The sequence below is a fragment of the Asterias amurensis genome, chromosome 11 (genome assembly GCF_032118995.1).
Source record: "Asterias amurensis chromosome 11, ASM3211899v1".
NCBI classification, from domain to species: Eukaryota; Metazoa; Echinodermata; class Asteroidea; order Forcipulatida; family Asteriidae; genus Asterias; species Asterias amurensis.
The window spans coordinates 16,927,526-16,943,447 of NC_092658.1; the positions used below are offsets into that span (position 1 = coordinate 16,927,526).

General features: G+C 38.3%; 1 protein-coding gene across 2 annotated transcripts in view; it reads right to left on the reverse strand.

The window, feature by feature from the left end:
* Positions 1-994: 994 nt before the first annotated feature.
* Positions 995-15,922, reverse strand: part of LOC139943875 (uncharacterized) — a 59,546-nt gene continuing 44,618 nt past the window's right edge. For both annotated transcript variants that reach the window (XM_071940744.1, XM_071940745.1), the window contains one exon: positions 995-6,308. In XM_071940744.1, the coding sequence (XP_071796845.1) occupies positions 5,861-6,308 (448 nt within the window). In that variant the 3' untranslated portion in view covers positions 995-5,860. The remainder of the gene's footprint in view (positions 6,309-15,922) is intronic.

The following is a 15,922-nucleotide window of genomic DNA, read 5'->3' on the forward strand; positions in this document are numbered from 1 at the left end:
CATGTACTGTCTGTGAGTGGTATTCTGTCTTTTTTTGAGTTAGCGGAATCTTTAAAGCTCTTTAGCGTAGTATTTTCTGCTTTTCAGTGGTAGGGCCCAGGGTCTATAACAAGGTAGTCCTAGGAGATATTAAAAAAACATAAGGAATGTCCTAAGTTTTTAGGGCGAGTAACTCTACCTTGAGATAAGACCCATTCTTAACTCTTTGTAAAATCCAGCATGGTATCGATGGCAGCTTTATTGTCAACCCCCCCCCTCTGCACAGGTGCCCGCCCACCCAGAGGATTTTATGCTCTCAAGGGTTCTTTTTATGTCGAACACTTCCAATTATACTTTTAGGGTACTTTTCATATTTAATTAGTTTCTTTTAAAGCATTGTGAGAAACAGCTCCCTGAAGTAACATAGTTTTTCGAGAAAGAATTAATTTTCCTTGAATTTGATTTCGAGACCTCAGAATTAGATTCTGAGGTCCTGAAATCAAGCATCGTAGGACCATGGTGTTTTTTCTTCCATTATTATCTCGCAACTTCGTCGACCAATTGAGATCAAATTTTCACAGTTTTGTTGTTTTGTGCATATGTTGAGATACACCAAGTGAGAAGACTGGTATTTGACAATTACCAAAGGTGTCCAGTCTCTTTAAACATCTGTTTAAAAAAAAAATAATAAAAAAATACATGCCTAATTGTAAAAACACAAATGGGGGAAAAAGGGGGGGGTCCCCATCTCCGATTCTAGGTCCCATACTTGATTTCCGTGCCCCCTTCCAATTTGAGATTAAAAGGTACTCGCATTAAAAGGTACTTGCATGTGTTTTGAGCTTATTTCTAGTATTTTCAGGGTTTTTAAAAGCTGTATAATCAATTTGTCTATTGACAGACACTGTATTTGTTTCTACACCCCCAGAGACAGATTATATCTTACAAAGGACAGTAAATTTATTTCAATAAGTATTTTTTTTATTATTCATTCATTTTTAAGTGTAGTGCAGATTTTACAGAATACACAAAAATCAGACAAATAATAAGAAAACAGAAATAATGTGGAGGTAGAAAATTTAAACAGCAGCCTTATATATGTAGTGATTGCCCAGAAGCGAACCATTTAAAAGAGCTATCCCTGTAGAAAAATATAGGCCTATTATTAAATATACCCGGTTATCTATCCTTTGATACTGACCATCACAATAAATAGAAACTTTGATCGGCTTTAATTTTCCTGCCTTTTCCTGGATCCGTCCTTTAAAGGCAGCGGACACTATTGGTAATTTCTCAAAATAATTATTAGCATAAAACCTTACTTGGTGACGAGTAATGGGGAGAGGTTGGTGGTATAAACATTGTGAGAAACGGCTCCCTCTGAAGTGCCACAGTTTTTGAGAAAGAAGTGATTTTCCTTGAATTTGGTTTTGAGACCTCAGATTTAGAACTTGAGGTCTCGAAATCAACCATCTAAACGCACAACACTTGGTGTGACAAGGGTGTTTTTTCTTTCATTATTATCTTGCAACTTCGATGACCGATTGAGCTCAAACTTTCACAGGTTTGTTATTTTATACACATGTTGAGATACACCAAGTGAGAAGACTGGTCTTTGACGATTACCAATAGTGTCCACTGTCTTTAATACCTTTCCCCTCTCTTTTTCTATAAATGGATATGTATTTGCTTGTACTTGTTTGATGCCTCTGAAGAAGGTCCAGGGTCTGGTTTGAATTGAAAGCTAAGGCCATCTACCCTACTCATTAAATATACCGACAAATATAAGAATACAAAATGATTATATGGCCTAGTAATATGATTAATGACAAGAGGAGGCTTGTTTGGGAAAAATGCAAAACTAAACCACAGTTTTACTTGGCCATACCATGTCTCAATCTTTGAAAATATTTGCGAAGTCACATATACTAGGAATTCTTTTTATGCATTTTTGCAAATTTGCAAAGAGTTTGGGACAATTTTCAAAGGTATTTTGATCATAATTGTGACATCCCAAAAATTGGCAAAAAAAACAGGAAGAAAAAAAAACCACAAAAAAAACCTGGTGGCTAATAGTTCTTTCAAAGTTTAGAAGGCTTCGCTGGGGTGCACAAACGGCCACCAACTTTCTTTTTTCTGCATTTATACCATCGGTCCATTCGGTTGGTGTGTTGTTTCTAATTCTATTTTCTCACAAAATAAAGTTATTAGTACTTTTTTGTTTGTCTTGGTAAATAACCAATTTGGTTCAAATAATTGAAGTTATATAACACTGGTTACTTTTTAAAAATTATATTACTTTTAATATAAAAGAGAAATGTGCACATTATTATTGATCTGTGCTTCACTCTTTTACTTTTTTATAATAACCATGCTTACGATTTGAGGTGTAAAACACTGCAACGCCATTCCATATTAATGTAGACTGTAGTGAGTAAAAAAAAACTGACCAGATGATTGGTGATGTTTTTTAAAACAAACAAATGACACTCAAAAGTATATATTCAACAAGCACTCTCTCCTGCTTATTAGGAAAAAACGAAAAAGCTGTCCATGGAACCTACTCGACAAAACAAAATGAATGACTTTTTTTTATAAATACCCTTTTCTACTTACTCAGATGTTTACATTCAGTCAAGCATTTTTAATCCATGGACAGCTTCAAACATGAGTTCTTTTAGAAAAAAACAGCATCACTTCTATTAGAAATAATAAATTTGTTATGTTCTCTCTTTTTTTTCTTTAGATGAGCAGGAAAGAATGCTAGTGTTTAATCATATGTGTACTTCACTGGGGGTTTTGAGTGTCGAGTGTTGTTTTGTTTTCAATTAATAAATCTAGGTCGATTTCATTTCTATTAGTACTACAACAAATCAATTGGTGGGACATATATTTACGATGTGTGATATCCCGGTTCAGGGCCACCATTTATAAACAAATTAAAATTTTTGTAACCATTATTTCTGCAGAAACTGTGATTAACCAGGAAAAGGGGCTCCTTGCCTGCTGTCCCAATCACTCAACACGAAGTGAAATAAGATATAACATAAGTAACAAGTAATATCTGTCCTGCTAATAATATTGATTATACAATGAGCTTATGCTTAAAAAAATCATTGGTGAATCAATGAGGTAAACCAAGTAAAACAACTACAAACATAGAGTTATATATAAGAACTAGAGGGCGCACTGGCCTATATATGCGCTCCGGCATGCGCGCAGGCGGCCATTTTCTAAGTTGACAAAACTGGCATCTCGCAGCGTGTGTTTGTGCAGCCATTTTGTAAGTTGAACAAACAGCATCGCGTGAGTGTTCAATAAAAAAAACCTCAAACGTGTATTTCATATTCAACGCGCATGCTGAATGACGCGCTTGTCATCTTGCGGTCCCGTGGCGTTTGTGCACGAAGCATCACTCCTGCGCCCTCTAGTTCTATATAACTCTATGAATACAAAACAATTCTGATAACTTTCAATCTAAAAGCTGCAAAGGCTCTACATTTGGATAGTATACGTTTGGATAGTATAATGCATTTTGAGACACTTTCACTTTGAAGTAATTCGGTTATGAAATCAGAGTAATATTATCACCATTTTTCCCCAGTTTCTCAGATTGTATATTTTAATTGTATCAATATTTCAACTCAAAAATGCTACCACCTTTTAAAATCAAAATGAAATACGATGCATTTTTCCAAAATCCATGACCTTTTGACATAACAGTTTTTTTCTTTTCATTCCTACATTCAAGCGCTGTTTAGTATAAAATCCAAACAAATCAATACATGTTTATAAAACACAATACTAAGAAAAAAAATTTGCATAATAAAAGGCGTTGTTATGCTCATTAGACAGGCAAGTGCCATTCATTTGGCCCCCAAAAACTGTTACTGAGCCTTCAATAACAACCAATAGGTTCAAAGAACCATACACTTTGGTGCTTGAAATAAACAGTTTAGTGTGGTCTGTTTATTCACGATTTAACAAACTTCGTAGGGTTTAATAACGGCCATACAGTACAAGCTATTTTATCTGTGAATTAATTTTTCCTGGAGAAAGGACACGGTTTTGCTGTTTGATCATTGATGTGCTAAATTTATAGCTAGCTATACTAAACATTAAAAGGCAAGTTATAAACCTCTGGTTTTTGGAATCGTTTCTCAGATCAAAATTTGTTGGAATCTTTTTTTTCTTTAGAAGGGAATCATTTCTCAACGTGTTTTATCAACAGCTGCAGCACTTTTCACAAGTTAATTTTTTTATAATCATTCTTTTTTGGAGTAATTTAACATTTAATGGATTTTTTGGGTACAAACTGTTCCATTAATTCCATGAGAGCAGTAGTCTTGAGAGCAGTCTTGCGAGAGCCATTTCGCTATCAACAGACTGACACAAAATGCCTTGTCCACAAGTCTAACCTAACACAATGGAGAGGTAAACCTTAAATTAAGTCACAAACCAATGATACTACAGGGGCCGATTTGGAGTAATTTAACATTTAATGGATTTTTTGGGTACAAACTGTTCCATTAATTCCATGAGAGCAGTAGTCTTGAGAGCAGTCTTGCGAGAGCCATTTCGCTATCAACAGACTGACACAAAATGCCTTGTCCACAAGTCTAACCTAACACAATGGAGAGGTAAACCTTAAATTAAGTCACAAACCAATGATACTACAGGGGCCGATTTCACAAAGAGTTAGGACTAGTCCTAAACATGGTGCTAGTCCTAAGAGTTAGGACTAGTCCTAAACATGGTGCTAGTCCTAAGAGTTAGGACTAGTCCTAAACATGGTGCTAGTCCTAAGAGTTAGGACTAGTCCTAAACATGGTGCTAGTCCTAAGAGTTAGGACTAGTCCTAAACATGGTGCTAGTCCTAAGAGTTAGGACTAGTCCTAAACATGGTGCTAGTCCTAAGAGTTATACAAAACGTATGGCTAGTCCTAAGAAGGACGAATAACTCGTCCTCGCTCGAGATAAGACTGGTCTTAACTCTTTGTGAAATCCACCCCTGATCTGCCTCAATACTATAGTGGAAGGCCATAAGTGGACCACTATTAGCATGACAAAATAGTCAACCTTCATGATGAGTAGTATGACAGCAACGCAGGTCATGTTCACAACCACACATACTACAAACCTGAGTGGTTTTATAAACAATGCAAACAAAGCGCTTCCGATATTATTACCCCTGGTCACTGGGCCTTAAATCATTCCTTAAACCATCTCAGCTCCCTGGGGAGTATACAGCCTGTGCGACAATATATGCGCTACATGGCTAAACCAATCACAAGAACCATCTCTGCCCTCACAGGTAGGTACCCATTTACCCCTGGGGGGAGAGAAGCAATTATAGTTAAGTGTCTTGCTCAGGGACACAAGTGTTTCCAGTCCCTGAAGGATTGCAAGTTAATTAGCTATATTTGTGTGAATGAGCACATCTTTTAATTATAAGAATGTTATATCTGTGTTTCAATTTTTCCTTGGTATGTCTTGTGTTGATGTTGTGTTTAAAACTGCCTTTATGGATTAAAGGCACATGGACACTGGTAATTACTCAATATAATTGTTAGCATAAAAACTGAATTGGTAACGGGCAATGGAGAGCTGTGGATAATATAAAACATTGTGAGAAACAGCTCCCTCTGAAGTAACGCAGTTTTTGAGAAAGTTCTCAATTAAATTATAAAAGTCTTCAGCTGAAGCCTTTTATTCTCCATCTAAAGGAAACAAAAAGTAAAGCAACAAGGTTGTTTTTTCTTTCATTATTCTCTTGTGAATTCGGTGACAAATTGAGCCCAAATTTTCACAGGTTTGTTATTATTGGGAAACACCGAATGAGACTACTGATCTTGACAATTACCAAGTGAGTGCAGTGCCTTTAAGCATTGGCACCAAGAACCTCATCGCGCATTGCCGGGATGATACCCTTACGGAAAGCAATGTCAAGAAGCTCTTCAGCATCCTTTGTCTCAGGATACTGATGAATGGCCCACTTTAGATACACGGCAAACTCATTCCAGTCCACCAGTCCGTTCGCGTCCATATGTATCGCTTTCAGTGCCTTCTTGGTGTCCGTACACTTGTAGCAGCCGAAGAACTGCGCCATGAATCCATTGTAGAAGGAGTCGTACTCCAGCATGTCGTCCTTGACCCCGTCATTCAGGTCCCACATGTCCCACATCTTCCGTACCTCTGCCAGCAGATTCTGAGCGTGGCGACTCTCTAGCTGTATTTTACCGATGGCGTCTAGCATCACCTTGTTGAGGGAGCCACCTGCACGGGCAAAGAGGACGGCCAGACCGACTGCACTCATGTATTCCTCCTTTCTGTGAAAAAAACCCCCAAAAAACAAAGCAAGAACATTCAACAACAATTTTTTTAAGTTTTACCTTTGAAGACACTGGACACTATTGGTAATTGTTAAAGACTAGTGTTCTCACTTGGTGTATCCCAATATATGCATGGGCCCTTTTCGAAACCACGGCTTCGGCTCCAGGTTTGGCTCAGGCTAGCTTGGCCACCCGTGTTTGGACAATTAGGCGTGCTTTGCGTCTGTGCTCAGGAAATAAGACGATAGAACGGACCCTGTGCAGAATCTGTGGTGCCTGGCATTGATTGGCGAAAATTTTGACTGTCTATTTTTGTAGTTTTTATCCCCAAATCAAATGACAAAGATCAGCTACTAAATGTTTTGCATTCGTACAATGAAGGGAATATTCTGATTAGAACCCACAATGGCTTTCCTTTATTGAATGGAACATTCCATGTTTGACTCATTAAAATATTGCAAAAAATAGTATAATGGCCTGACGTTTCGACCCTAGCAGAGTCTATCTCGAAGGCTAAATGACAACACAACAAACATGAACAGGTAACTAAGTGAAACATAAGCAGTGAAGTGGAAATACATGAATGGGGTTAGAAAGCATACATAAAAAAGCAGGGGGTAAACAATGAATAGGGGGACAAAAAGGGGGGGGGGTGAAGGGAAGGGACTGGCTTGACCACAAGTAAGAAGATGGAAACACAAAGGACAACATCAAGGGTGGTGAGGTTGGGTAAAAAGTAATTTATTAGTGAATGAGGCTCAGGCTAAAAGGCTATGGGGAAAAACGGAGACGGCAAAACAAAAGGTTTATTAGTCGTTTCCTTCTTGGATGTTCAGACCATGGGGTTGAATGGTCTGGAGGCGTCTAATCCAGAGTTTCTCCCTACTCAAACGCACAGTCTCTCTGTGGTTGCCTAGTGCCTCTATGCCCTGTAAGATCATGTCAGAAATTGAGTGATTAGGAAGATTGAAGTGATGACCTACAGGTGTATCTAGCTTTTGGGTCTTGACTGTAGATCTGTGGCCGTAGAAACGCCTCTTGAGTGTAGTTCTTGTTTCACCTATATATTGAACACCACAGACTCTGCAAGATATGAGATAAATGAGATTAGTGGTGGTGCAGTGACATGACCCCTTGTCTTATGGGTGGTACCGCCGGTGTTACTGGTGAAGGAGTCCGATTCCCTGATGTGTTGTCTACAGACGATGCATTTGGAGATGTTGGAACACCTAAAAGTTACCTGTGGTAGAGGGGGATTAACATCATCATTAATGGGTGGGACTTCTGCTCGGACAATGAGATCCCTGAGACTTGGTCGGCGTCTGTAGGCAACTATGGGTTCTTCCTGCACAGCACGTTGAAGTCAATCTGATGTGTGAAGAATATGATGGTTAGAACTGGTTATTTTACGAATGGGAGGAAGTGAGGGGTGGAAAGTGACAACAAAATGAACTTTCCCCGTAGGACTCTGTTGTTTCTTGGGTCCTTTGGAAAGTACTGACTCCCTAGAACGAGCCTTGACTTTCTGGATAGCTCGATGGACTGCTAGAGAGCTATGACCCCTGGAAACAAGGTGTTTCTTAAGTTCCTGTGAGTGGTGGATAAAATCAGAATCATTAGAACAGATTCGACGGAGTCCAAGGGCCTGACAGTAGGCTATGCTGGTTTTGTAGTGTCGGGGGTGACAGCTAGTGGAATGTAGGTATTGGTGTTTATCTGTGGGTTTAACGAAGAGATCTGTGGTTAAAGCCATTATACACTTTCGGTAAACAGTATTGTCCATGTCCCACACTTCGTGTATCACAACTTATATATAAAATAACAATCCTGTGGAAATTTAGGCTCAATCGGACATCGGAGTCGGGAGAAAATAACGGGAAAACCCACTCCTGTTTTCGCGCGTTTCGCCGTGTCATGACATGTGTTTATAACAAATCCGTAATTCTCGTTAACGAGAATTTATATTGTTTTACCGTTTTCTCAAAAAGTAAAGCATTTCATGGACTAATATTTCAAGAGAAGTCTTTCACCATTACCTTCTGTAAACCCTGTAAATTATTTGTAAATCTGTGAACTTTTTTTTTTTTTTCTGTACCGAAAGGGTCCAATGGCTTTTAAGCCTTCAGCCGTCTTGAGAACCTTGACATCCAAAAAGTGTGTATCCTTGGTTGAGTATTCGCTCGTGAATTTGATGGTCCTGTGGAAGGAATTTATGTGATTAATGAAAGCTTTGAGGCTTGCTTCATCGCTTGTCCAGATGAAAAAGATGTCATCGATATAGCGCCACCAGACCCAGGGACGGCAAGGGGCTGATGGCAACATGCGCTGTTCAAGATGGCTCACCAGTGCACTCATCCCCTACTGCACCATATTTCGATCAGTCATAGACAAGCAATCAGTGCTCTAGATCCGCTGCTCCATTGAGCTGATAAATGGGGATAAATAATCAATAATTGATCTTCAAATGGCTTCCATGTTGTCTACAACCCTGCGCTCCATACATTATAAAAAGTATGTGCTCAGCTATGTTTAATAATGACAGTACCTGGGCCCAATTTCATAGAGCTGCTTAACGGTCGATTTTGTGCTTATCGGGCGCACCTAGCAATTTTTTAATTTCATAGCCTTGATTTAGCAATGCTATTTGCTTATAGCAGCAGGCAAGCAAGCAATAAGGGTCATTAAAGCCCCATTTCAGAGAGCCAAAATTCATAGAGCTGCCTGTATTAGGTTGATTTTGTGCTTATTGGGCGCATCTAGCACATTTTTAATTTCATAGCCTTGGTTAAGCAAGGTTTTTCGCTTAAAGCAGTAAGCAAACAAAAAGGGTCCCTAAAGCCTCTATTTTGCTTAAACACCCCATTCACACAGCGCATAGTGCAACATCATTGCAAACGTTGTTATTGTGCCGGCACAGTGGTGTGTATTGTACGTGTTTGAATGGTAAGTGTAGCGACCCAAATGAGTCTAAAATGCTTCAGAAATGATCGTACAATGTATTATCTTCTTGTTTACTTTCAAGTTAGTGTGTAAACCTTTCGAGGGGCACTTTAAACCATTAAACAATAATACATAACAGACACAGAAGGTGATGACTTGTTTTTATCGCCACTCTGCATTTATTTCGCCCGCCATTTTGTCATCACCTTCTTCCTTTTTGCTGAAGCATACATCTACAATGTTGCGTGCGTAGTTTGTTTACGTGCTGAAGATAGCAACCGCTCTTGAAATAGGTTTACGTTAAAATGTCCTTACCGTTAAGCAGCCCTATGCAAATCCTTCACAACATAATTGCAACTAGCGGGATGCCGCGCTTTGCGCGGCACCCCGCTAGATGATGAAAATCCTTTACACAAATATTTCGAAATGTAATGTGGGTGAGGGTGTTGTACGCCTCTCTTAATACTTATGCATGGCGTCATCATTCTAACCCAAAATGAAGCTATTGCGCACGTCCGCCACTACTTGCAGCGGCTGCGCGCCCACCTCGTTTTGAGTTAGACGACGTACCTTATACATACTTCTAGAAACTATAAGGCTCCCCCGTGAGCCTTATAGTTGTCTAATATTTTGGGCCTCCTTAACGCTATACGTTTTTCAAATCAGCGTTGATAGGTGAAAGTTTTACGACCGTTAGCCAGCAATAACTAAAGTTTCTTTTGTACTACACTACCAAAACTTTCCACACACACTCAATATACATTCATAATGCTTGCATTTCCTTTTTGTTGAGTGAAATTAAAAAACATCTTCAAAAAATGACATTTTCTGCTCGGTACTCACTGTTGTTTTTCTGCAGCATCGCACCAACCTACTACAAGTAGATCGACGAACTGCAGAGCCACGGCCGAGTCGAACTGTGAATGCGGTGTTACAAGGCAGTGCAGCAGTGCGTGGGTGCTGTCCGTTTACAATACCCGTCGTACACGCATGGCTTGCACGCACTGTTCCGGTCATATTGGATTTGGGATTTTGAGGCATTATGGGACATTTTTGAGCTTGGCATACAGCAAATTCGAGCTCATCAACAGCACCCCTATGAAACTTGTATGGGCCTGATCAACAGATAGGAGTATTCTAATTCGATTTGGAATAGTCTGGAGAAGCGAAAGTACTCTGAACTTCCTAACTGCATTATCCCTCATGCAATGCCGATAAAGATTACACACTGAACAGAGAAATATAATTGTTTCTCTTCGGGCAGTGTAGTCAATATTGTTTTCATCTATTAGGAACAGGTGTCTCTTTATGTAGAGCACAATTAAGAGCCTGCTGGGCTTTAAGTCCAAAAATAGTGTGCAGACAATATCTGCATATGGAGCTAAAGAATTTGTTGTTTATAAATAATACAGTTTACCAGAGGCATGGAAAAAGGCTGTGTGTATTTTATTGATCATATGTGATGCGTACAAGCTATATGCGTCGTTTGTTTGAAATATCAGTATGGAGAAACAAGCCAAAAGATGCTGAGAGGGGTAAAAATAAAATGTTATTTGTAAATTTCACTGCCAACCCAAATATATTCAAAACTCAGCTGCGAGACTTGTCTCAAGAACTAAATATCGGGATCACATACAGCCTGTGCTCTTCAGTCTGCACTGGTTGCCCGTGGCACATAGAATCAAATTCAAACTCCTGCTACAAACATATAAAATTCTACATGAGCTCGCTCCTGTTTATCTGAGTGAGATCATAACGCCATACCAACCGAATCGCACTCTTCGGTCTTCGTCCATGAATCTTCTGTGCCAACCAGTAAAACCACGCACTGCTTTTTATGGGGATCGAGCGTTCTCACAGTCAGCCCCAAGTCTATGAACTCTCTACCGGAACACATTCGAGCATCTAATTCACTGGATCATTTTAAGACAATCATGAAGACTTATCTTTTTAAACTGGCTTTTAACTAAGTACATTGCCTACTCATAATGCATGTTTTTTTTCTCTTGAGTGACATTTGTTATGAATTGTTTTTGTAACTTTAACTTGCTTTCTTTTGTGAGTTATTTTCATATCTTTATAATTTTTTTGGTTTGTTGTTTTTAATGACTAAGTACATTGTTTCTCATGGGGGTGGAATTCTTAGAGAGTTTAGGGCTAGTCTTTTTTCAAGTTAGGACAAGTTACTCATCTTAATTTTAGGACTGGCCATACATTTTAATATCTCTTGGGACTAGTCTTAAAGGGACTGGTCCTGACTCTTTGCGGGATCGACCCATGATATGATATAATTGTAAGTGTATTTCCTATATGGACACCTTTTTAAAGTATTGTAAGTTTAACTAATCTTTTTATAGTAGTGCTTTTCCATTACTTTTTAAATTTCGCGGTTTGTGGTTTTAACTATTGGCTGGTCCATTTTGTGGTTTATATTTTTAGAAATATTTTATGCTCTTGGTTTTTTTTGCTCTTGTTTGCAGCTATTTTTAATGTGTACAGCGCCTTGGGGTCCAGTCATGGATGTAAGGCGCTTTATAAGCGTTGTTTATTATTATTATTAATATTATTATTATTATTATTATATATCTTATATTATATTCCTCCCTGATAAACCATCAAAATGAGGTTCAAATTAGCATTAAAAGAAAATGTGGCGATGAATAAACAACTCAACTTTTCTCAGTTTGTTCTATCTCATCTCTTGGTAAGGAGACAATTGAATATCTGCAAATGGACCCAATGGAATTTTGATTTGGAATTAATACAGCTTACCAGAAGCATGGAAAAAGATATGCTAAGAAAGCTGTTTGTGTTTTATGGACCACAAGTGATGCGCTCAAGGTAAATGAGTTGTTTGTTGGAATTATCAGTATGGATATGGATAAACTACATTTGCCCAATTTCATGGCTCAGCTACCCTAATCAAAGAATCGGCGCTTACGTCAAGCAGCGTATTTCACAGGTTAGCAGGGATTTTTTGCTTTTGCGCAGTCTACACTGCTATGCATCCTTTGCTTACACCATGTACACAGCTAGCATAGAAATTTGACGCTTTTCCTGCATGGTGATCGCATGACTGCAGAATAACTTAGGGTGTGTAAATCCTTTTATAGCATTTTCACAGACTAACACCCGAATCATTTGAAGTTTGTGTTACTTCACAGGATTGTAAAATTTGTGTTAATTTATCAGACAGTGAACAAATTGTGCCCCAGATCCTTCAGAGCTCTTTAATACAATTTGTGAGAGCTTCAGCCTGTCCTGTAAAAGAGCAAGTACACCTTTGGTTATTACTCCTAAAATCAATTACAATAACAACTGACTTGGTAAGAAGCACCTTAGTTGTTGATAATGTATCACATTTTGAGAATACCTTTAAATAAAGAATGCGATTTTAGTGAAAGGGATTCAAAAACAATTCAATCTGAGAAATGTTTCTGCATAGAATGTTTCTCAGATGGTGTACTCCAATTACAAATTATTCTTGCTTAGACATACATTGTCATTGCTCCAGATTGTAGAAAATATTTAATAAAAAGCTTCCACCTTTCATAGGTTATTGTTTAATTTATATATTTAAGTAGACTTTAAAAAAAAAATCAAACCTTAAAAAAACAAAGGTATACATGACCTTTAAGATGGTAAATAATGTCCGGTTCTGATTTACATTACCCGTGCTACCATTGATATCCTGGGGCCTCATGTCTTCTCAGCACCAGTCTACCTAAAACAACATTTTCATGTTCGATCCGAAATGTTTATCAGACAAAGCTTCAACTTGTTAATTTGCACTTTGAGCTGTTTTTACAGGTGTGGAGAACCCACTTTTGTGTATTTTCATTTTATTTCAGTAAAACCGTTTTCAGAATTTGATCTGCGGACAGCTGGTAGAGCCAATGATTTGGAATTACTCAAGTGACGCTTCTTCTTTTAAAATCCGCTTACAGCCCACCATATGGCAAAACTACAGTCAGGTTTTCAAAACTATCTGGCTGGCTAGTGCATTTAAAGGTGAGAAATTCAATATGTTTTTCTTTCATTCATTTTTCTTTCAAGAAAAATTTGTTCAGGGAGTTTTGTGTCATGTTGTTGCTGAGCAGTTTAGGGCATTGAAGTCAAGTTCAGGGTCAAATTTTATAGAGCTGCTTAAGCACACAAATAAAGCAGAACAAAAAAATATGCTAACCAGAATAAGGTTACCAGCAAAATACCATGCCACATGAACGATTTGTTATCGGTGTTCTGCTCATTACTGCTAAGCTAAGCAGTACAATTTAAGCAGTATTTTGTGGGTTCGAATCCCAGTTGTGAAACTCTAAAGGCACTGGACACCTTTGGTATATTGTCAAAGACCAGTATTTTCACTTGGTGTGTTCCAATGTATGCATAAAATAACAAATCTTTGAAATTTTGGACTCAATTGGTCATCGAAGTTGCAATTAGAAAATAATGAAAGAAAAAGCACCTTTGCCGCACAAAATTGTGTGCTTTCAGATGCCTACAAACAATATAAAGTGCTTCAGACCTGAAGCCTTTGAATATTTTAGTAAGTAACTACCTCTTTCTCAAAAAATACACTACTTCAGAGGATTCGTATCTTATAATGTTTTATACTTTCAACAGCTTTGCTCTTTACCACATTAGTTTTTATGCTAATTATCAATAGTGTCCAGTGCCTTTAACTATAACTGCTTCTCATTAACCAGAAGGAAATGGGTACCAACAAGGCTAGAAATTATAACCCTTTAAAAGTCCACTAATTTCTGTGTTCAGGTATTGCTCCTTTTTTCTTCCACTGTTATTTTTATGTAAGAAAAATTGATAAGAAACAGAAACACATGGTTCTGTTTTAAAATTGTAGCTTCTATGTTTGCATGGGAAAATGTCCATTCGGTCTTAATTCGGTCTCTGCTTCGCTAAATCACATTAACCAATTTAATGTGTTTGTAGTTGCTGCTGGGCACCTCTGAAAAACAATGTTTCACCAGGGTAAATAATAGATAAATACATTTTCTTTGGCCCTTCTTTGTTTGGCACTGTTGGTCAAAAATTGCAGCCGTTTGTGGCCGCTTAGGGCATTTTGGTACCAGCCACTTGCAGCTGCTATGGTCCCTAAAGAGTTTATTATTGTAAGTAGCTTTGAGAAGCCTACTTAGGTTGATAAATTGTAGCAGATTGGTTCATTATTCGGCTCAATGACCAATCAAGGAGTTTGGTGAAATTTTCACAACTCTGGGGATTTTTGTGTTGAGAAGCATAAACAGAATATCTAACGGTTAATTATCAAAGCAGATGGTCTGTCCAGTGGTAATGATGGAGACGGGTGGGGGGGGGGGGGGCTACAGAAAGCGCCGATATCCATGAGTTAGTTACTGGCTTAATCTTTACCTGGAACCATAATGATTGAGTGATATTAAGTCCATGTACATACGTAGTGTCTAAAAGCTTCCAATAAAACTGCAACTAAAGTGTCGTCAGGCTGGGTGACGGCAGTCAGTTTACCTACTCAGACAGTTTTTCTTACAAATATTTGTACTTGGTCAAATTCCTTCTTTCTCTGCTGCCATTGCAAATGATGTTTGTGTACCAAGAAGGCAGTATGTGAAAACTGGGTTTTCGGGACGCCTGGTTGTCTTCTGGTTTTTTTTTATGCCAACAGCATTGAATTGTTGTTTGGTCCTTTTAGTCACAGAGTGTCCGAATATTGGTCGGTTTTTACTGTTTGTCTTGAAGATGTTGGGTAGCAGTAGGTATGCAGATTGTATCTTTTTGGTGGAATGTAGTATTTAAGAAAGACATTAAAGGTGTAACAGAATATTGTAAAGAATTACCATTGAAAATACAAAAAGAGAGGAAGCTTTATGATCGGGTCGGGGTTGATTTCACAAAGAGTTAGGACTCGTCTTATCTCGAGTTGCTACAGTGCAGGGTTGGGACTTGTCCTACATCCTTAGATTAGTCTTAGGTTAAGAAGAGTTTTGTGAAATCAACGGCAGGTCACTTTGAAGTTTGAGCCTTGACCACTTCATACATTGGACACTTCGTACCTCGGACACTTTTTTTGGAATCTGGAATTCTGAAGGAATTGTACCATGAATCGTTTTGAGAGTCAGCAGAACGTGAAATCTGGGTTTCAGGACGCATGGTTGTCTTTAAGTTTTGTTTAGAGCAAGAGTATGCAATCATTTTCTGGTCTTTTTTGGTCACAGATTGCCCAAATATTCATCAGGGTTTTTCTCTTGTCTTGAAGATACATTGTAGGGCAGCAGTAAATATATAGACTGTACACATATTTGTTTCTCGGTCAAACTCATCCGTTCTCTGCTGCCATTTGCAAATGATGTTTGTGTACCAAGAAGGCAGTACGTGAAATCTTGGTTTTCGTGAAGCAAGTTTGTTTTTCTAGGTTTTTTTATGGTGAGAGTATCCAATTATTTTATGGTCCTTTTTGGTTACAGAGTGCCCAAATATTGATCAAGGTTTGTCTATTTGTCTTACAGATGCATTGTAGAGCAGAAGTATACAAAACAAATGTATATCACAAATTTTTAATAGAAATGACCTAGACCCGACCCCAAATCTGATGACTTAACCACCAGAACTTGAAACTCCAGGGACGAGAGTCAATGCTGCAGAAAAGTCTGAAACTGGATTCCAGAACCTCGTTATTG